Source organism: Thalassophryne amazonica, chromosome 1 (assembly GCF_902500255.1).
Source record: "Thalassophryne amazonica chromosome 1, fThaAma1.1, whole genome shotgun sequence".
Taxonomy (NCBI): Eukaryota; Metazoa; Chordata; class Actinopteri; order Batrachoidiformes; family Batrachoididae; genus Thalassophryne; species Thalassophryne amazonica.
In genome coordinates, this window is record NC_047103.1 from 136471740 (window position 1) to 136494402 (window position 22663).

A 22663-nucleotide genomic window follows, 5' to 3' on the forward strand; every position below is an offset into this window, starting at 1 on the left:
CTATAATCCTTTTAATTGCTAAGTCAAGATTTTTATTTCTCTGTTAGTGCACCTGAATAGTCAGCTCTTTAAAGTTGAGCTTTTTGAACTCTGCGTTGTTACTCTAAAATGCAGGAGATAATGCGTTTCAGAACACAGAGAACAGCCTCATGGTTTCCTTTTCCTGTGATTTCTCTTACTGAATCACATCCCTGTGTCTGGTTTTGCATTTTTCTTCACCAAGTTGGAATAAACTATTTTCTGTGTGTGTGAGAGAAAGCTGCACAAACTGAAAAAAAAATGACAGATTCAGCTGTTGAGTGTGCTGCAGAGTGCAGATAAGAGACACACACCCATGTAAGTCTGTCCTTGACTACCGCAGCACAGATAACTCCGGGCTATTGAGTCTCACTGGCAAAGTTAGGTTGACCTTATTTGGGTTAATTTTATTTACTTTCAGCATGTGTGTGAGGAAGGTACTGTTTAGTAATAATTTTCTCTTCACATTTGTTACTTTTTCTGTCATCACTGCATGCTGTATGCCTACTCTCCTGTGGTTTCTTTGTTCCCATCTTTATTTTGCTCTCTTTTTTGGCCTCAGTGGTGCACACATGTCTCTACCACAACCCATGATAGATGAAGAACAGCCTCTACAGCAGGGGGACCTCCTGCTGAAAAATTCATACCAAGAGAAGCTCCCGAGCGAGACAGAAGCCACCAAAGAGGGTCTGCATGCCAGGGGCCAGTGGGCTAGTAAAACCGAGTTCATCCTGGCTGTATTAGGTCAGATCATTGGCCTGGGCAACATCTGGAGGTTCCCTTACCTCTGCTACAAAAATGGAGGAGGTACAGCAGCAACCACAAGTGGAAAAAAAGTTGTAGCTAAATAGATTTGCACATCCTTTTCAAACCTGATAGATGAGGGAAAGTTTGCAGTATGTACTGACCTGCACTTGTCTCGATCTTGTTTAGATTAGTTGGAGGTCATGTTCAGCTACAGAGACTGTAGAGGATTGCCTTGCATCAATGAGAGAGAGGCAGGATGTCTAGTAACTTCCTACTTCTAAATTCTGATAAGACTGAAATAATGGTTATTGGTCCAGCAAGATATCAGCATCAATTTGACCAGCTAGCGCTTGGCTTAGGTTTGTGTGTCGTGTGTCATATGGACAGGGTGAGGAACCTTGGGGTAATTTTTGACCCTGTGTTGTCCTTTGGTCTTCACATTAGGGATGTTACAAGAGGTGCTTTCTTCCATTTGTGAAATATAGTGAGGATTTGTCCCATTTTGTCCATGGCTGATGCTGAGACCCTGATTCATGCCTTTGTTTCCTCCAGATTGGATTATTGTAATGTCCTGTTTTCAGGGTTTCCGCAGTCCAGTATCAGGGGTCTCCAATTAGTTCAGAATGCTGCTGCCAGACTTTTGACATGGAGCAAAACGTTTGGCCATATTACATCTGTTCTGGCATCTCTCCATTGGATACCTGTCTTTGTGAGATCAGACTTAAGGTTCTATTATTAGCCTATAAAGATGTTCATGGACTGACACCGACCTACTTGGCTTATCTGATTAAACCCTATGTGCCGTCCGGGGGTTTGCGCTCATCTGATGCAGGACTGCTTTATGTCCCAAGGGTAAAGAAAAAGTCTGTCAGTCAAAGGGCCTTTTCTTATCTTGCCCAACTATTGTGGAATGGTCTTCCAGTGTTGATAAGACAGTCTGATACTGTGGAGACTTTCAAGTCTAGACTGAAGACACATTTTATTCCATCAGTGCTTTGCTTAATATAGTGTGTTATTCTACATTTTTAAAATTCTTTTTAAATCATATTCTTTTAATTTTTGCTTTTTTAATTGTCTTCTAAATTTTGTTGTTTTTAATTCATTTTAAATTGTTTTGTGTGAAGCGCACTGGGGCTGATGTCATGATTTGGCGCTTTTGTAAATTGAATAAATTGAAAATTGAAATTAAATTGAATCTTATATGTGTTTGTCCAGGTGTGTTCTTTGTGCCATACTTGTTGTTCCTGGTGTTGTGTGGCATCCCTCTGTTCCTCTTGGAGATCTCACTTGGACAGTACACCGGCTTGGGGGGAGTCAGCGCCTGGAGGAACATCTGCCCATTATTTGGAGGTATATAATTTTTCTGTTCATTACCACTGCCAGTGAAACTGGACACGGTTATGTTGTCACCCCTGTTTGCTTGTTTGTTTGTTTCTCTGTTTGTTTGTGAACAGCCTGGAGCCCACAATTTTTCATATATCATTATGAAATGTTTACTGAAGATTCCTATCCCAATACTTATTTCATTTTCAAGGTCCGAGGTTAAAGGTCAAAGTAAGGAAAAATCTTGGAAAAATCTCTATCTTTATCATTGAATGAGTTTTCAAAAATTCATAACTGTCAAAAAGTCAGTCAAATTTCTTTCATATTTGACAGCATGATGTAGGATGGTATCCTTTATTGACTGACAACGTTTCATCTGGATCTGATCCACATCACAGATTTTGTGGCCATTTTCACAGCGTTCATCCTTTACCCAAAATACATAAGCATACCAAATGGCAAACGTCAGCTCTCCCCGTTTTTTACGTGATCAAAGCCATACACATGCACACAGAGGCCACTTGGCTATTATAATATAGATGCCTGGTTGTCTATCTTCCACTTATCAGTTGGAAACCAAGTGCCAAAAAGCAATGTCAAATTGTGCATAGCAAAGATACCCAATGTTCTGTGAAAATTAGCCGAAAAAGAATTCAGAAAACAAAAAAGTTGAAAAAAAAACCTTTGATTCAAGTGCATGTGCTAAATGCATATGGCTGACATTTGATCACTTATAATTTAGCTTAAAGAGCCTTTTATTTAGAAGCAGGTGATGTTATGCTGGATTCATGTGTTGTTGTTGAAGACACTTTTCTCCTATTTTAAAGAGCAGAGATGTTTTCTTCCGACTGGACTTCATGGTGTTAAGCTCATCAATGGAAGTTTTTGAAGTGCATCTGTATTTAGGTTGTCTGCACAGCAAATGTTCCTGATTGGGAAAAATAAAAATATTTCTTAAAATATAAAGAAACACTAAACAATATATATGTATATATATATATAATGAAAAAAATGGAAAAAAAAAAACCTATGCGGAAAAACTCCTGGAAAAAAAAAAGTTATTTAAAGTTTAGCGTTTGTGGTCTCCAAAAAAAACTGTAGCTTTATTTGGTAAAAATAAAAAAGACTGAACCATTTACAAATTAAGCATTCACTCAGATCAACTGTGCTAAAAGGCTAAGCTAATGTTAGCCAATCATTAAACCTTCACAGCAGTGCAGTAAACATCACATTTTATTTTTATATTATTCTCACCTCGATAAAGCTGCAGAACTAAGCTCAGTTGGTTAAACTGGGAGTTCGCATATATCCAAAAAGTGGGAGAGTTCGGATTGAGTGGGTCTGCTCCATCACCCCGGCTGCCTGTCTTGCTGTCCCCAGGGATGATGCCTGAACCCAGGCTTTTCTGTGCAGGTCGGCCTGCTGTCACGGTTCAATCAATATCCCACAAAGTCATCAGTCCTCCCTCGGTTGTTGTTACCCCAAAAAGTAGCTGGAAAAAAGCTTCTCCCAGCAGAGTGATGGGATACGGCGACGTGGAGCTGCCAGCCATATAAATATAATTTGACTCAGTACCATGTAATAACGTGAAAGGTTTCATGTTATAACGTGATATTTATTACGTTATAACGTGATATCTATCACGTTATTTCGTGGTGCACAACTATCATGTTATTTCATGATATGGTATTTTCATGTTTTATCATGAAATTATCATGTTATTTCATGATAAGAAATTATCACGTTATTCCGAGATATGAATCTATCACATTATTTCATAATATGAAATTATCACGTTATTTCAAATTATGACATTTTCATGTTATTTTGTGATAAACATTTATCACGTTATTCCATGGTATTTTTACGTTATAATGTGAAAACAATATGGTTTTACTTTGATACACAGCCATATACCTGTTCTGCTATTCTGCCACTAGAGGGCGCTAGAATACCCGTAAAGGGCGCTACTTATCTAAGGCTGTTTGCTTTTCTTTTTTTTTTTACTCTGATTATAGTGAAAACAAATAGCAAAAGTAATGGCTAATGCTTTTTATTGATCCTTAAATCCCCCTACATCACAGACGAGCCATGTTCCTTGACTGAACCTGGGAAGTGTTGAAGCGCTGAATTACCTGAATAGCCTACATATCATGAAATAACATGATAAATGCTTAACACGAAATAACGTGATAGTTGCATATCTCAAAATAACGTGATAATTTCTTATTTCAGAATAACGTGATAGTTGCATATCTCGGAATAACGTGATAATTGCATATCATGAAATAACATGATAGTTTCTTATCTCGGAATAACGTGATAATTTCATATCATGAAATAAAGTGATAATTTCTTGTTATAACGTGATCATTTCTCGTTATAACGTGAAAATACCGCATCATGAAATAACATGATAATTTCATATCATGAAATAACGTGATAAGTATCATGTTATAACGTGATAAATATCACGTTATAACATGAAACTTTTCACGTAATTACATGATACTGAGCCAAATATATATTAGGGCTTGGCAGCTCAGAGCTTCCGTAATGGGAGAATTGCTGTCCTGCTGTTTCTTTTTTTAAAGCTTTTTTGTGGTTGAGGCGATGCAAATTCAAGATGGTGATCGCTCAGCTTTTTTTTCGGGTTGTGGAAACAGCCAGAGTGTGATGTAACGAGTGTGACGCCCTGCTTGCCACTTCTAAAGCGAAGCGTCTGACGTCATGCATTGAAGTGGTGGCAGGCGTTGCCTGAAGCTTATAAAGCGCCCGTTGTGAAAGGCCCTTAAGGCTTCAGGGGTTACCTAAGCTGTCCTTTGCTGGATCTGACTACAGGCACAATCTTCCACTAACCTAGAAGATTACACAGTACAACAGAAGGGTCATTTCTAATTACCACCTGTTGTGGTTTTCACACACAGTAACAAAGTTGTCTAAATACTGTGAATAGTTGCATTCAACTGTGCACCCATGGGTGTACTGGTCTAATAATCAGGTGTGGTCAGGCACAGTGCATGTAATAGATGGCAGTGTTCTATGGATTTTCACCCAAAATCCATAGAACACTTCCATCTACTGGATGGGGTGTAAATAGCATCCAACTGACATACGGTCGCCATTCAGTGTGTGCTGTATCACACTTAAACAGAATTTTCAGTTTTGCAAATGCCTTTTTTTGACAAATGAAAAAAAAAACATATTTACAAATACAGATTTGTTTGTAAAAACCAACACACATTACAGTAACTTGTGTGTTCATTTTTTACAACCAACCAACCAGTGATGAAGAGGCTCAATTTCCCATCATTCTTTTTGGCATCTGTGAGTTTTAATGCTCAAACTTTCAGAATTAGTGCAATACTTTAAAATATATTTTGTGATTTTTCAGTTTGTAAAAAGACAGAGTTAATGTTAATATCAATAAACCATCCGGAATTAGTCTGGTTTTTAAATTTCCAGAATTAGTTTGGCTTTTAAATCAAACCATAAGTCAAACCTGCTTTTTTGTTTATGTGTTTTGCCCACATCTGTATGTGGGCAAAAGACTCTTCCTTACAGCAGTGAACAGTATGCACAAAACAGAAGCTCTGACTCAGTATCTTGATGTACCACACCCATTCGGTGGGATGGATTATCTCAGTGAAGGAGAAGTGCTCACGAACACAGATTTAGACAGATTTGTGAACAATATTTGAGATCTTTTGTGCATATCAAAAATGTTTTAGATCTTTGAGTTCAGCTCATGAAAAATGGGAGTGTTGTGTTTATATTTTTCTTCAATGTAGACATTTTTCATATCATATTGCTCACTCTGCTTTATGCTGCAGACAAGCTGATGTGCTGATGTCCGCTGTGGGTTTTGCATGCTGTTTAAACCATTGTCTGCAGAATTAATATACCATCAATTCAGCTGAACTGGAACTCCAGTTTCCTCGTCCCTTAACACAACACAATACAGAGCAGTAGCCAGGGTGCTGACCACTACGGCTACACAAAGATCAATATGGGTAGAAATATTTGTACAGCATAGCAGCAGCACAAATTACAGCATCAACTGACCTACTGGTCAAGAACAAAAACAAAAAATAAAATAAAACTAGACCACTGCTTGCAGAGTTCAAACATCTACCAACATTACTTTCCAATTCCACAAAAATGTACCTTGGAAAAAAAAATTCAAGGTGAAAGGTCTGTTAGAAGTGGCTTTTTTAAATAGCAACTATGTTTTTATTTTTTGAAAAGCTGTTTTATTTTATATTTTAACAATAAATGAATGGATAATTAAAAATGTCCACGAAATCAAAGTTAAGTCAAAAGACATTTGCACAGGTAGAAGCTCTCCCCTTATTGTGCACAATTTTAAAACATTCACAATCACTAGTTAAATTCATATTTTAGAAATGACTCTTTGCTGCTCACAACATTAAAGGCATTCACATATTTTGATGTAATTACAAGTTGAAATGACTCAATTAAAAAAAAAATCATCATGAGGTTTATGTCACAGAAATCCTACTTTACAATCACACTGCAGTCATTCTTAAAATATCTGCTGTTGCATTTATAATAAACATTTGTATTTATTTACAGTGTCTGTTTTTTCTGGTTGAAATGAGATATGAATAATCTACCAGACTTAAAAAAAATGTACAAATTTCCATTTTAATTTATTTGTCTAAAAATAAATGTCCAAGGTTTCTTATGTTAAACAAGAAATGATCTAATCTGAAATACAGATGGTTTTAATTTACAGATGAAGAAAGGTTTCTAAAGAACCATTTATTTATTTATTTATTACAAGTGTTCTAAACTTATTTTTCCATTAATCAGAAAGTTTGAGGTTTAAAAAAACATATGCAAGGATTTTTCTTCAGAAAACTGCTCTATAAATGAGCAGTCCTGTGACACGTTTCTGTTTTGTATAGATCAGTGGTTTCTGCACTGATCTGTTTTGTAGAGATCAGTGGTTTCTGCACTGATTTGTTTTGTAGAGATCAGTGGATTCTGCCTCTAGTCTTCCATATTTTGGCCCGATGCGTCATTCCTATTGGACAGCACGAAGCTACATCACAGTTCAGAGTGAGGAAAGTTGGATTGAGCTGAACTTTGACCACGTCAGCCTGACAACAAGCGGCAATGCACACTCCCACCAGAAGCGTCGGTTTAGCTCTTGTTTTTAGAGGCTTCAGATGCTTCTAAAAACCAACCTGTCTCATTGAAAGTAATGCTTTTTAGACCAATTCGTGATGCCTCTGACGCTTCCAAAGGTGGGAAATGCCCTTCACTTTTAAAAATATGCAATCTTTTGGGCTGTTACAGTGTTGCCACAGTTATTTTGAAAATTTACTTTTTAGTTACTTTATACAATTACTTCATGAGCAGCTTTATGCAGTTTTTTTTATTAACAGCTGCCGACAACTTGTCACTAATATGTAATGTAACTATTAAGGTAACTAGTAGTCTAACTTGGTTGGCTTTAAGATAGAGGAATCAGCAAAGTAACTATTAGTTACTTTGCTCAATCTTGAAAATAACTGCATTAGATTGCTAGTTACTTCATTAGTTCAGCTGCTGAAAAGTTGTCTATAGCTGCTAATGAAGGAACTATATAAATAACTGTAAAAAGTAAATGATAAAGTAACTTTTCAAAGTAACTGTGGCAACACTGTAACAGCCCAAAAGATTGCACTGAACACTGCTTATTATATTAGATAAAGGGTTATTCTTTATGTTCTTATCACTGTTTCTTTGGTTATTCATTTATTACCATGATTCCTCAGGATTGCCGAAACTGATTTGCAGGACACAAGTTCAGAAATTTTAGTCTGGCCTCAAATAAAATACATTAAATATTGGGATGGATCCAGGTGTATTTTAGATAGTTAAACTCGACAGATTTGGCACACCCTGCAGTGGCATGGGCATGCTGCTGCCACACGTCTTGTGTTTACCGAATTGTGCCTTCAAAAGGAATGTTTTGGTTAGGATTTAACACAGCTGCAATTATCACAGTGAAGTAAAACCTGTTATAATGAACTCAGTGCTGCATGCAGTTAAGATATAAAAAAAAGTGCATGCATTAGGGCCCCTTCACACATAGTGTAAAGGTTGGTCAAAGTGCGCACGAAATGTACATGAAGTCGGAATCGTGTGCAAAACGTGCAAAATGGTCACTGCCTCGGGGGGGCTTGGGGGGCACTGCTGGCTGCGCTGGGGGGCCTGGCTGTCGGGGGGCCTTGTGCTCTTCCTGGCCCCGGGGGCTGGGCCCCACCCTTGTGTGGCTCGGTGGTCCCTACCTTGTGCTTTGGATTTGGTTGCGGTGGCTCCTTTGCTCCCTGTCCTTGCCGCTGCTCGCTCCCGCCCTCGGGGGCTGTAGCCCGGGTAGCATGGTTCTGGGGCTCCCCCTATTGGTGAGCCCATGCCAGTGCCTGTGTGCTTCCCTCGGGTGTGAGGCGGCTCCCTGTGACCCTGTGGGGGGGGGGGTGCTGTCGGGGCTGCGTTCCGGCACCGTCGGGCCTCTCCCCTGTTGGTTTGCTGTGCTGCCCGGTGGCTGCGGGGGCTACCTTTCCTGGCCCCTGTGCATTTCTGCTGCCCCTTTTTGCCTGGCTCCCCTGGGGCCCTGCGTCCTGGACCCACTTCCATCATCGCTCGCAGCCAGCCACGTGGCTTCTGATGTGCTGGAGTGGTTCTGTACTCTTGTCTTGGCCAAAATGTACATGAAGTTGGAATCGTGTGCAAAACGTGTAAAATGGTCACTGCCTCGAACACCTTGTACACCTGTTGCTACAACTATTTGCACATACCTGCCACTGAAAGACAGAGTGTGCATTGTGCAAACCCATCGATCCCTCTAGCAGCAAGTGTCAGCCAAATTCCAGCTGACACACACGAACATCTAACGCTGCTCGTTTGGCACTTAGAAAATGTGTGGCCATTCACAACAGTCTGCAGACAATCACTGTCCTGCTGGCATTGAAATTTGTCTAAGTTCCCCACGAGTGTAGCTTTGGTGTGTGCGCTAAACTGACAGGAGGTGTGTCCGCCCACTGAAGCGGCTGTGGAGATCTGTCATTCTGGACATCCTAGCTGCACAACATGTACTGTGTTTGGACAGACATGGACTAACAACTGCCCACTGTGATGCGCATGTCTGTTTGCTGTCATCACATGGACATAAATAAAAACATACAACCCCAATTCCAATGAAGTTGGGACATTGTGTAAAATGTAAATAAAAACAGAATACAATGATTTTCAAATCGTCTTCAACCTATTTTCAATTGAATACACCACAAAGACAAGATATTTAATGTTAAAACTGATAGACTTTGTTGTTTTTGTGCAAATATATGCTCATTTTGAAATGGATTCCTGCAACATGTTTCAAAAAAGCTGGGACAAAGGTATGTTTACCACTGTGTTATATCACCTTTCCTTATAACAACACTCAATAAGCATTTGGAAACTGAGGACACTAATTGTTGAAGCTTTGTAGGTGGAATTCTTTCCCATTCCTGCTTGATGTACGACTTCAGTTGTTCAACAGTCCGGGTCTCCGTTGTCATATTTTGGGCGACAGGTCTGGACTGCAGGCAGGCCAGTCTAGTACCCACACTCTTTTACCACAAAGCCACGCTGTTGTAACATGTGCAGAATGTGGCTTGGCATTGTCTTGCTGAAATAAGCAGGGACGTCCCTGAAAACGATGTTGCTTGGATGGCATGTGTTGCTCTAAAACCTGGATGTACCTTTCAGGATTGATTTTGTCATCACAGATGTGTAAGTTGCCCATGCCATGGGCACTAACACAACCCCAATACCATCACAGATGCTGGCTTTTGGCTGATGATGATGGCGGCGCGCCTAGGTGGTGCAGCGGCTTTCCGGCTCTCCATTCAGTGCTCGTTTCTTTTTATTTTCCTACAGTTTTATTTATTTTTGGACACTATCCACGCTGCGAGCTTGCAGTACACCCGCCAGTCGCTGTTGGATATCAGACATTTACATCAGATATCTGTTTCGAGCGACTTTCACCACACGCACAACATCCCAGACGACATATCAAGACTGCCGGGCTCTCCATAGATTGTTATCGGATCTGGGAGGCGACGAAGACAGCGGAGGGAGAGGAAGCAGAAGCGAGGCCACAGGTCTGGTGTTATGCTAAGGCTACGCAAACAACCACACAAGCCACCCCTCCCAAGCCTGTTTCTCTCCAATGCCAGATCCCTGGTGCATAAAATGGATGACCTGGTTTTACAACTCGCTGGAAATCGCTATGTTCGTGACTGCTGTGTGCTTATTATCACGGAAACCTGGCTACACCCGGACATACCTGATGCTAGCGTGCAGCTAGCTGGCCGCACGCTGCTACGCGGAGACAGGACAAAGGACTCTGGGAGGAGGAGAGGTGGGGGGGCTCTGTATTTATGTGCATGATAACTGGTGCAACGACGAGACAATCATAGACAGTCACTGCTCCCCAGATGTCGAGTACATGTCTGTAAAGTGCCGGCCTTTTTTCCTCCCGACAGAGCTAACTGTTGTTATCATCACTGCTGTGTATATTCCACTCGACGCCAGTGTAAACACAGCACTCTCTCTCCTGCTGAGCACCATGAACGAACAGCAGTGGGCTCACCCAGACGGAGTACACATCTTAGCAGAGGATTTTAACAAGGCCAACTTAAAGACTGTACTGCCTCACTTCTACCAACACGTGAAATGTGCTACAAGAGGGGAGAACACACTGGATCATGTTTACTCCAACATCAAACTTGCATACAGAGTCATACCCCTCCCCCACCTCGGACAGTCAGACCATCTTTCCCTCCTGCTCACGCCAGCCTACACCCCCCTTAGACGCAGGCTTGAGCCCACAACAAAGACTATTACAATCTGGTCTGACAACGCACTCCCCATACTCCAAGACTGCTTCCAGCAGACAGACTGGGACCTATTTGAACATCATGAGCTGGAGACACACACAGGAACGGTTCTGGACTACATTCAGTTCTGCATCGGGAATGTGACTGTGACAAAAACCATCCGGGCTTTTCCAAATCAGAAACCCTGGATGACCAGCCAGGTCCGCTCACTCCTCAGGGCCCACGACGCTGCCTTCAGGTCAGGTGACAGAGCTCTGTATAGTGCTGCCAGAGCTGACCTGAAGAGAGGATTAACCAATCAATCAATCAATCAATCAACTTTTTTCTTATATAGCGCCAAATCACAACAAACAGTTGCCCCAAGGCGCTCCATATTGTAAGGCAAGGCCATACAATAATTATGAAAAACCCCAACGGTCAAAACGACCCCCTATGAGCAAGCACTTGGCAACAGTGGGAAGGAAAAACTCCCTTTTAACAGGAAGAAACCTCCAGCAGAACCAGGCTCAGGGAGGGGCAGTCTTCTGCTGAGACTGGTTGGGGCTGAGGGAAAAAACCAGGAAAAAGACATGCCGTGAAGGGGGGCAGAGATCGATCACTAATGATTAAATGCAGAGTGATGCATACGGAGCAAAAAGAGAAAGAAACAGTGCATCATGGGAACCCCCCCACAATCTACGTCTAAAGCAGCATAACCAAGGGATGGTCCACGGTCACCCGATCCAGCCCTAACTATAAGCCTTAGCGAAAAGGAAAGTTTTAAGCCTAATCTTAAAAGTAGAGAGGGTATCTGTCTCCCTGATCTGAATTGGGAGCTGGTTCCACAGGAGAGGAGCCTGAAAGCTGAAGGCTCTGCCTCCCATTCTACTCTTACAAACCCTAGGAACTACAAGTAAGCCCACAGTCTGAGAACGAAGCGCTCTAATGGGGTAATATGGTAATACGAGGTCCCTAAGATAAGATGGGACCTGGTTATTCAAAACCTTATAAGTAAGAAGAAGAATTTTAAATTCTATTCTAGAATTAACAGGAAGCCAATGAAGAGAGGCCAACACGGGTGAGATATGCTCTCTCCTGCTAGTCCCCGTCAGTACTCTAGCTGCAGCATTCTGAACCAACTGAAGGCTTTTTAGGGAACTTTTAGGACAACCTGATAATAATGAATTACAATAGTCCAGCCTAGAGGAAATAAATGCATGAATTAGTTTTTCAGCATCACTCTGAGACAAGACCTTTCTGATTTTAGAGATATTGCGTAAATGCAAAAAGGCAGTCCTACATATTTGTTTAATATGCGCTTTGAATGACATATCCTGATCAAAAATTACTCCAAGATTTCTCACAGTATTACTAGAGATCAGGGAAATGCCATCCAGAGTAACGATCTGGTTAGACACCATGCTTCTAAGATTTGTGGGGCCAAGTACAATAACTTCAGTTTTATCTGAGTTTAAAAGCAGGAAATTAGAGGTCATCCATGTCTTTATGTCTGTAAGACAATCCTGCAGTTTAGCTAATTGGTGTGTATCCTCTGGCTTCATGGATAGATAAAGCTGGGTATCATCTGCGTAACAATGAAAATTTAAGCAATACCGTCTAATAATACTGCCTAAGGGAAGCATGTATAAAGTGAATAAAATTGGTCCTAGCACAGAACCTTGTGGAACTCCATAATTAACTTTAGTCTGTGAAGAAGATTCCCCATTTACATGAACAAACTGTAATCTATTAGACAAATATGATTCAAACCACCGCAGCGCAGTGCCTTTAATACCTATGACATGCTCTAATCTCTGTAATAAAATTTTATGGTCAACAGTATCAAAAGCAGCACTGAGGTCCAACAGAACAAGCACAGAGATAAGTCCACTGTCCGAAGCCATAAGAAGATCATTTGTAACCTTCACTAATGCTGTTTCTGTACTATGATGAATTCTAAAACCTGACTGAAACTCTTCAAATAGACCATTCCTCTGCAGGTGATCAGTTAGCTGTTTTACAACTACCCTCTCAAGAATCTTTGAGAGAAAAGGAAGGTTGGAAATTGGCCTATAATTAGCTAAGATAGCTGGGTCAAGTGATGGCTTTTTAAGTAATGGTTTAATTACTGCCACCTTAAAGGCCTGTGGTACATAACCAACTAACAAAGATAGATTGATCATATTTAAGATTGAAGCATTAAATAATGGTAGGACTTCCTTGAGCAGCCTGGCAGGAATGGGGTCCAATAAACATGCCGATGGTTTGGACGAAGCAACCAATGAAAATAACTCAGACAGAACAACCGGAGAGAAAGAGTCTAACCAAATACCGGCATCACTGAAAGCAGCCAAAGATAACGATACATCTTTGGGATGGTTATGAGTAATTTTTTCTCTAATAGTCAAAATTTTGTTAGCAAAGAAAGTCATGAAGTCATTACTAGTTAAAGTTAATGGAATACTCAGCTCACCTGAAGAGAGGATTAACAAGAGCAAAGGCGGACCACAGGATGCAGACAGAGTCCCATCTGTCTAGCAACAACGCACGGAGGGTGTGGCAGGGAATACATGACATCACAAACTTCCGGGGTTGTGATGCTCCAACAATGGACCTGAGTGCACCACTGGCAGAGGAGCTAAACGGCTTCTTTGCTCGGTTCGGATCTTCCCAGCTGCACTCACCTGCTCCTGCCCTCCCCCCACCCCCACCTGGTCCCCGCACCACTCCACTCACTGTAAAAGAGCATGATGTCAGGCGCGTGCTCCTCGCAGTGAACCCCAGGAAAGCTGCTGGCCCAGACAGAGTACCTGGCAAGGTGCTCAGAGCGTGTGCCAACCAGGTCACCCCCACCTTCACCAGGATCTTCAACCTCTCCCTGGACCAAGCAGTCATCCCGTCCTGCCTGCGTGATATCTATCACGTTATTTCGTGGTGCACAACTATCATGTTATTTCATGATATGGTATTTTCATGTTTTATCATGAAATTATCATGTTATTTCATGATAAGAAATTATCACGTTATTCCGAGATATGAATCTATCACATTATTTCATAATATGAAATTATCACGTTATTTCAAATTATGACATTTTCATGTTATTTTGTGATAAACATTTATCACGTTATTCCATGGTATTTTTACGTTATAATGTGAAAACAATATGGTTTTACTTTGATACACAGCCATATACCTGTTCTGCTATTCTGCCACTAGAGGGCGCTAGAATACCCGTAAAGGGCGCTACTTATCTAAGGCTGTTTGCTTTTCTTTTTTTTTTTACTCTGATTATAGTGAAAACAAATAGCAAAAGTAATGGCTAATGCTTTTTATTGATCCTTAAATCCCCCTACATCACAGACGAGCCATGTTCCTTGACTGAACCTGGGAAGTGTTGAAGCGCTGAATTACCTGAATAGCCTACATATCATGAAATAACATGATAAATGCTTAACACGAAATAACGTGATAGTTGCATATCTCAAAATAACGTGATAATTTCTTATTTCAGAATAACGTGATAGTTGCATATCTCGGAATAACGTGATAATTGCATATCATGAAATAACATGATAGTTTCTTATCTCGGAATAACGTGATAATTTCATATCATGAAATAAAGTGATAATTTCTTGTTATAACGTGATCATTTCTCGTTATAACGTGAAAATACCGCATCATGAAATAACATGATAATTTCATATCATGAAATAACGTGATAAGTATCATGTTATAACGTGATAAATATCACGTTATAACATGAAACTTTTCACGTAATTACATGATACTGAGCCAAATATATATTAGGGCTTGGCAGCTCAGAGCTTCCGTAATGGGAGAATTGCTGTCCTGCTGTTTCTTTTTTTAAAGCTTTTTTGTGGTTGAGGCGATGCAAATTCAAGATGGTGATCGCTCAGCTTTTTTTTCGGGTTGTGGAAACAGCCAGAGTGTGATGTAACGAGTGTGACGCCCTGCTTGCCACTTCTAAAGCGAAGCGTCTGACGTCATGCATTGAAGTGGTGGCAGGCGTTGCCTGAAGCTTATAAAGCGCCCGTTGTGAAAGGCCCTTAAGGCTTCAGGGGTTACCTAAGCTGTCCTTTGCTGGATCTGACTACAGGCACAATCTTCCACTAACCTAGAAGATTACACAGTACAACAGAAGGGTCATTTCTAATTACCACCTGTTGTGGTTTTCACACACAGTAACAAAGTTGTCTAAATACTGTGAATAGTTGCATTCAACTGTGCACCCATGGGTGTACTGGTCTAATAATCAGGTGTGGTCAGGCACAGTGCATGTAATAGATGGCAGTGTTCTATGGATTTTCACCCAAAATCCATAGAACACTTCCATCTACTGGATGGGGTGTAAATAGCATCCAACTGACATACGGTCGCCATTCAGTGTGTGCTGTATCACACTTAAACAGAATTTTCAGTTTTGCAAATGCCTTTTTTTGACAAATGAAAAAAAAAAACATATTTACAAATACAGATTTGTTTGTAAAAACCAACACACATTACAGTAACTTGTGTGTTCATTTTTTACAACCAACCAACCAGTGATGAAGAGGCTCAATTTCCCATCATTCTTTTTGGCATCTGTGAGTTTTAATGCTCAAACTTTCAGAATTAGTGCAATACTTTAAAATATATTTTGTGATTTTTCAGTTTGTAAAAAGACAGAGTTAATGTTAATATCAATAAACCATCCGGAATTAGTCTGGTTTTTAAATTTCCAGAATTAGTTTGGCTTTTAAATCAAACCATAAGTCAAACCTGCTTTTTTGTTTATGTGTTTTGCCCACATCTGTATGTGGGCAAAAGACTCTTCCTTACAGCAGTGAACAGTATGCACAAAACAGAAGCTCTGACTCAGTATCTTGATGTACCACACCCATTCGGTGGGATGGATTATCTCAGTGAAGGAGAAGTGCTCACGAACACAGATTTAGACAGATTTGTGAACAATATTTGAGATCTTTTGTGCATATCAAAAATGTTTTAGATCTTTGAGTTCAGCTCATGAAAAATGGGAGTGTTGTGTTTATATTTTTCTTCAATGTAGACATTTTTCATATCATATTGCTCACTCTGCTTTATGCTGCAGACAAGCTGATGTGCTGATGTCCGCTGTGGGTTTTGCATGCTGTTTAAACCATTGTCTGCAGAATTAATATACCATCAATTCAGCTGAACTGGAACTCCAGTTTCCTCGTCCCTTAACACAACACAATACAGAGCAGTAGCCAGGGTGCTGACCACTACGGCTACACAAAGATCAATATGGGTAGAAATATTTGTACAGCATAGCAGCAGCACAAATTACAGCATCAACTGACCTACTGGTCAAGAACAAAAACAAAAAATAAAATAAAACTAGACCACTGCTTGCAGAGTTCAAACATCTACCAACATTACTTTCCAATTCCACAAAAATGTACCTTGGAAAAAAAATTCAAGGTGAAAGGTCTGTTAGAAGTGGCTTTTTTAAATAGCAACTATGTTTTTATTTTTTGAAAAGCTGTTTTATTTTATATTTTAACAATAAATGAATGGATAATTAAAAATGTCCACGAAATCAAAGTTAAGTCAAAAGACATTTGCACAGGTAGAAGCTCTCCCCTTATTGTGCACAATTTTAAAACATTCACAATCACTAGTTAAATTCATATTTTAGAAATGACTCTTTGCTGCTCACAACATTAAAGGCATTCACATATTTTGATGTAATTACAAGTTGAAATGACTCAATTAAAAAAAAAATCATCATGAGGTTTATGTCACAGAAATCCTACTTTACAATCACACTGCAGTCATTCTTAAAATATCTGCTGTTGCATTTATAATAAACATTTGTATTTATTTACAGTGTCTGTTTTTTCTGGTTGAAATGAGATATGAATAATCTACCAGACTTAAAAAAAATGTACAAATTTCCATTTTAATTTATTTGTCTAAAAATAAATGTCCAAGGTTTCTTATGTTAAACAAGAAATGATCTAATCTGAAATACAGATGGTTTTAATTTACAGATGAAGAAAGGTTTCTAAAGAACCATTTATTTATTTATTTATTACAAGTGTTCTAAACTTATTTTTCCATTAATCAGAAAGTTTGAGGTTTAAAAAAACATATGCAAGGATTTTTCTTCAGAAAACTGCTCTATAAATGAGCAGTCCTGTGACACGTTTCTGTTTTGTATAGATCAGTGGTTTCTGCACTGATCTGTTTTGTAGAGATCAGTGGTTTCTGCACTGATTTGTTTTGTAGAGATCAGTGGATTCTGCCTCTAGTCTTCCATATTTTGGCCCGATGCGTCATTCCTATTGGACAGCACGAAGCTACATCACAGTTCAGAGTGAGGAAAGTTGGATTGAGCTGAACTTTGACCACGTCAGCCTGACAACAAGCGGCAATGCACACTCCCACCAGAAGCGTCGGTTTAGCTCTTGTTTTTAGAGGCTTCAGATGCTTCTAAAAACCAACCTGTCTCATTGAAAGTAATGCTTTTTAGACCAATTCGTGATGCCTCTGACGCTTCCAAAGGTGGGAAATGCCCTTCACTTTTAAAAATATGCAATCTTTTGGGCTGTTACAGTGTTGCCACAGTTATTTTGAAAATTTACTTTTTAGTTACTTTATACAATTACTTCATGAGCAGCTTTATGCAGTTTTTTTTTATTAACAGCTGCCGACAACTTGTCACTAATATGTAATGTAACTATTAAGGTAACTAGTAGTCTAACTTGGTTGGCTTTAAGATAGAGGAATCAGCAAAGTAACTATTAGTTACTTTGCTCAATCTTGAAAATAACTGCATTAGATTGCTAGTTACTTCATTAGTTCAGCTGCTGAAAAGTTGTCTATAGCTGCTAATGAAGGAACTATATAAATAACTGTAAAAAGTAAATGATAAAGTAACTTTTCAAAGTAACTGTGGCAACACTGTAACAGCCCAAAAGATTGCACTGAACACTGCTTATTATATTAGATAAAGGGTTATTCTTTATGTTCTTATCACTGTTTCTTTGGTTATTCATTTATTACCATGATTCCTCAGGATTGCCGAAACTGATTTGCAGGACACAAGTTCAGAAATTTTAGTCTGGCCTCAAATAAAATACATTAAATATTGGGATGGATCCAGGTGTATTTTAGATAGTTAAACTCGACAGATTTGGCACACCCTGCAGTGGCATGGGCATGCTGCTGCCACACGTCTTGTGTTTACCGAATTGTGCCTTCAAAAGGAATGTTTTGGTTAGGATTTAACACAGCTGCAATTATCACAGTGAAGTAAAACCTGTTATAATGAACTCAGTGCTGCATGCAGTTAAGATATAAAAAAAAGTGCATGCATTAGGGCCCCTTCACACATAGTGTAAAGGTTGGTCAAAGTGCGCACGAAATGTACATGAAGTCGGAATCGTGTGCAAAACGTGCAAAATGGTCACTGCCTCGGGGGGGCTTGGGGGGCACTGCTGGCTGCGCTGGGGGGCCTGGCTGTCGGGGGGCCTTGTGCTCTTCCTGGCCCCGGGGGCTGGGCCCCACCCTTGTGTGGCTCGGTGGTCCCTACCTTGTGCTTTGGATTTGGTTGCGGTGGCTCCTTTGCTCCCTGTCCTTGCCGCTGCTCGCTCCCGCCCTCGGGGGCTGTAGCCCGGGTAGCATGGTTCTGGGGCTCCCCCTATTGGTGAGCCCATGCCAGTGCCTGTGTGCTTCCCTCGGGTGTGAGGCGGCTCCCTGTGACCCTGTGGGGGGGGGGGTGCTGTCGGGGCTGCGTTCCGGCACCGTCGGGCCTCTCCCCTGTTGGTTTGCTGTGCTGCCCGGTGGCTGCGGGGGCTACCTTTCCTGGCCCCTGTGCATTTCTGCTGCCCCTTTTTGCCTGGCTCCCCTGGGGCCCTGCGTCCTGGACCCACTTCCATCATCGCTCGCAGCCAGCCACGTGGCTTCTGATGTGCTGGAGTGGTTCTGTACTCTTGTCTTGGCCAAAATGTACATGAAGTTGGAATCGTGTGCAAAACGTGTAAAATGGTCACTGCCTCGAACACCTTGTACACCTGTTGCTACAACTATTTGCACATACCTGCCACTGAAAGACAGAGTGTGCATTGTGCAAACCCATCGATCCCTCTAGCAGCAAGTGTCAGCCAAATTCCAGCTGACACACACGAACATCTAACGCTGCTCGTTTGGCACTTAGAAAATGTGTGGCCATTCACAACAGTCTGCAGACAATCACTGTCCTGCTGGCATTGAAATTTGTCTAAGTTCCCCACGAGTGTAGCTTTGGTGTGTGCGCTAAACTGACAGGAGGTGTGTCCGCCCACTGAAGCGGCTGTGGAGATCTGTCATTCTGGACATCCTAGCTGCACAACATGTACTGTGTTTGGACAGACATGGACTAACAACTGCCCACTGTGATGCGCATGTCTGTTTGCTGTCATCACATGGACATAAATAAAAACATACAACCCCAATTCCAATGAAGTTGGGACATTGTGTAAAATGTAAATAAAAACAGAATACAATGATTTTCAAATCGTCTTCAACCTATTTTCAATTGAATACACCACAAAGACAAGATATTTAATGTTAAAACTGATAGACTTTGTTGTTTTTGTGCAAATATATGCTCATTTTGAAATGGATTCCTGCAACATGTTTCAAAAAAGCTGGGACAAAGGTATGTTTACCACTGTGTTATATCACCTTTCCTTATAACAACACTCAATAAGCATTTGGAAACTGAGGACACTAATTGTTGAAGCTTTGTAGGTGGAATTCTTTCCCATTCCTGCTTGATGTACGACTTCAGTTGTTCAACAGTCCGGGTCTCCGTTGTCATATTTTGGGCGACAGGTCTGGACTGCAGGCAGGCCAGTCTAGTACCCACACTCTTTTACCACAAAGCCACGCTGTTGTAACATGTGCAGAATGTGGCTTGGCATTGTCTTGCTGAAATAAGCAGGGACGTCCCTGAAAACGATGTTGCTTGGATGGCATGTGTTGCTCTAAAACCTGGATGTACCTTTCAGGATTGATTTTGTCATCACAGATGTGTAAGTTGCCCATGCCATGGGCACTAACACAACCCCAATACCATCACAGATGCTGGCTTTTGGCTGATGATGATGGCGGCGCGCCTAGGTGGTGCAGCGGCTTTCCGGCTCTCCATTCAGTGCTCGTTTCTTTTTATTTTCCTACAGTTTTATTTATTTTTGGACACTATCCACGCTGCGAGCTTGCAGTACACCCGCCAGTCGCTGTTGGATATCAGACATTTACATCAGATATCTGTTTCGAGCGACTTTCACCACACGCACAACATCCCAGACGACATATCAAGACTGCCGGGCTCTCCATAGATTGTTATCGGATCTGGGAGGCGACGAAGACAGCGGAGGGAGAGGAAGCAGAAGCGAGGCCACAGGTCTGGTGTTATGCTAAGGCTACGCAAACAACCACACAAGCCACCCCTCCCAAGCCTGTTTCTCTCCAATGCCAGATCCCTGGTGCATAAAATGGATGACCTGGTTTTACAACTCGCTGGAAATCGCTATGTTCGTGACTGCTGTGTGCTTATTATCACGGAAACCTGGCTACACCCGGACATACCTGATGCTAGCGTGCAGCTAGCTGGCCGCACGCTGCTACGCGGAGACAGGACAAAGGACTCTGGGAGGAGGAGAGGTGGGGGGGCTCTGTATTTATGTGCATGATAACTGGTGCAACGACGAGACAATCATAGACAGTCACTGCTCCCCAGATGTCGAGTACATGTCTGTAAAGTGCCGGCCTTTTTTCCTCCCGACAGAGCTAACTGTTGTTATCATCACTGCTGTGTATATTCCACTCGACGCCAGTGTAAACACAGCACTCTCTCTCCTGCTGAGCACCATGAACGAACAGCAGTGGGCTCACCCAGACGGAGTACACATCTTAGCAGAGGATTTTAACAAGGCCAACTTAAAGACTGTACTGCCTCACTTCTACCAACACGTGAAATGTGCTACAAGAGGGGAGAACACACTGGATCATGTTTACTCCAACATCAAACTTGCATACAGAGTCATACCCCTCCCCCACCTCGGACAGTCAGACCATCTTTCCCTCCTGCTCACGCCAGCCTACACCCCCCTTAGACGCAGGCTTGAGCCCACAACAAAGACTATTACAATCTGGTCTGACAACGCACTCCCCATACTCCAAGACTGCTTCCAGCAGACAGACTGGGACCTATTTGAACATCATGAGCTGGAGACACACACAGGAACGGTTCTGGACTACATTCAGTTCTGCATCGGGAATGTGACTGTGACAAAAACCATCCGGGCTTTTCCAAATCAGAAACCCTGGATGACCAGCCAGGTCCGCTCACTCCTCAGGGCCCACGACGCTGCCTTCAGGTCAGGTGACAGAGCTCTGTATAGTGCTGCCAGAGCTGACCTGAAGAGAGGATTAACCAATCAATCAATCAATCAATCAACTTTTTCTTATATAGCGCCAAATCACAACAAACAGTTGCCCCAAGGCGCTCCATATTGTAAGGCAAGGCCATACAATAATTATGAAAAACCCCAACGGTCAAAACGACCCCCTATGAGCAAGCACTTGGCAACAGTGGGAAGGAAAAACTCCCTTTTAACAGGAAGAAACCTCCAGCAGAACCAGGCTCAGGGAGGGGCAGTCTTCTGCTGAGACTGGTTGGGGCTGAGGGAAAAAACCAGGAAAAAGACATGCCGTGAAGGGGGGCAGAGATCGATCACTAATGATTAAATGCAGAGTGATGCATACGGAGCAAAAAGAGAAAGAAACAGTGCATCATGGGAACCCCCCCACAATCTACGTCTAAAGCAGCATAACCAAGGGATGGTCCACGGTCACCCGATCCAGCCCTAACTATAAGCCTTAGCGAAAAGGAAAGTTTTAAGCCTAATCTTAAAAGTAGAGAGGGTATCTGTCTCCCTGATCTGAATTGGGAGCTGGTTCCACAGGAGAGGAGCCTGAAAGCTGAAGGCTCTGCCTCCCATTCTACTCTTACAAACCCTAGGAACTACAAGTAAGCCCACAGTCTGAGAACGAAGCGCTCTAATGGGGTAATATGGTAATACGAGGTCCCTAAGATAAGATGGGACCTGGTTATTCAAAACCTTATAAGTAAGAAGAAGAATTTTAAATTCTATTCTAGAATTAACAGGAAGCCAATGAAGAGAGGCCAACACGGGTGAGATATGCTCTCTCCTGCTAGTCCCCGTCAGTACTCTAGCTGCAGCATTCTGAACCAACTGAAGGCTTTTTAGGGAACTTTTAGGACAACCTGATAATAATGAATTACAATAGTCCAGCCTAGAGGAAATAAATGCATGAATTAGTTTTTCAGCATCACTCTGAGACAAGACCTTTCTGATTTTAGAGATATTGCGTAAATGCAAAAAGGCAGTCCTACATATTTGTTTAATATGCGCTTTGAATGACATATCCTGATCAAAAATTACTCCAAGATTTCTCACAGTATTACTAGAGATCAGGGAAATGCCATCCAGAGTAACGATCTGGTTAGACACCATGCTTCTAAGATTTGTGGGGCCAAGTACAATAACTTCAGTTTTATCTGAGTTTAAAAGCAGGAAATTAGAGGTCATCCATGTCTTTATGTCTGTAAGACAATCCTGCAGTTTAGCTAATTGGTGTGTATC

General features: G+C 41.4%; 1 protein-coding gene across 1 annotated transcript in view; it reads left to right on the top strand.

Annotated features, from left to right (window-relative positions):
- Nucleotides 1-359: 359 nt before the first annotated feature.
- Nucleotides 360-22663, top strand: part of LOC117514721 (sodium- and chloride-dependent GABA transporter 2-like) — a 177021-nt gene continuing 154717 nt past the window's right edge. Inside the window, exons 1-3 of the mRNA XM_034175287.1 lie at nt 360-455; nt 581-825; nt 1981-2115. Of these exons, the coding sequence (XP_034031178.1) occupies nt 591-825; nt 1981-2115 (370 nt within the window). The 5' untranslated portion in view covers nt 360-455; nt 581-590. The remainder of the gene's footprint in view (nt 456-580; nt 826-1980; nt 2116-22663) is intronic.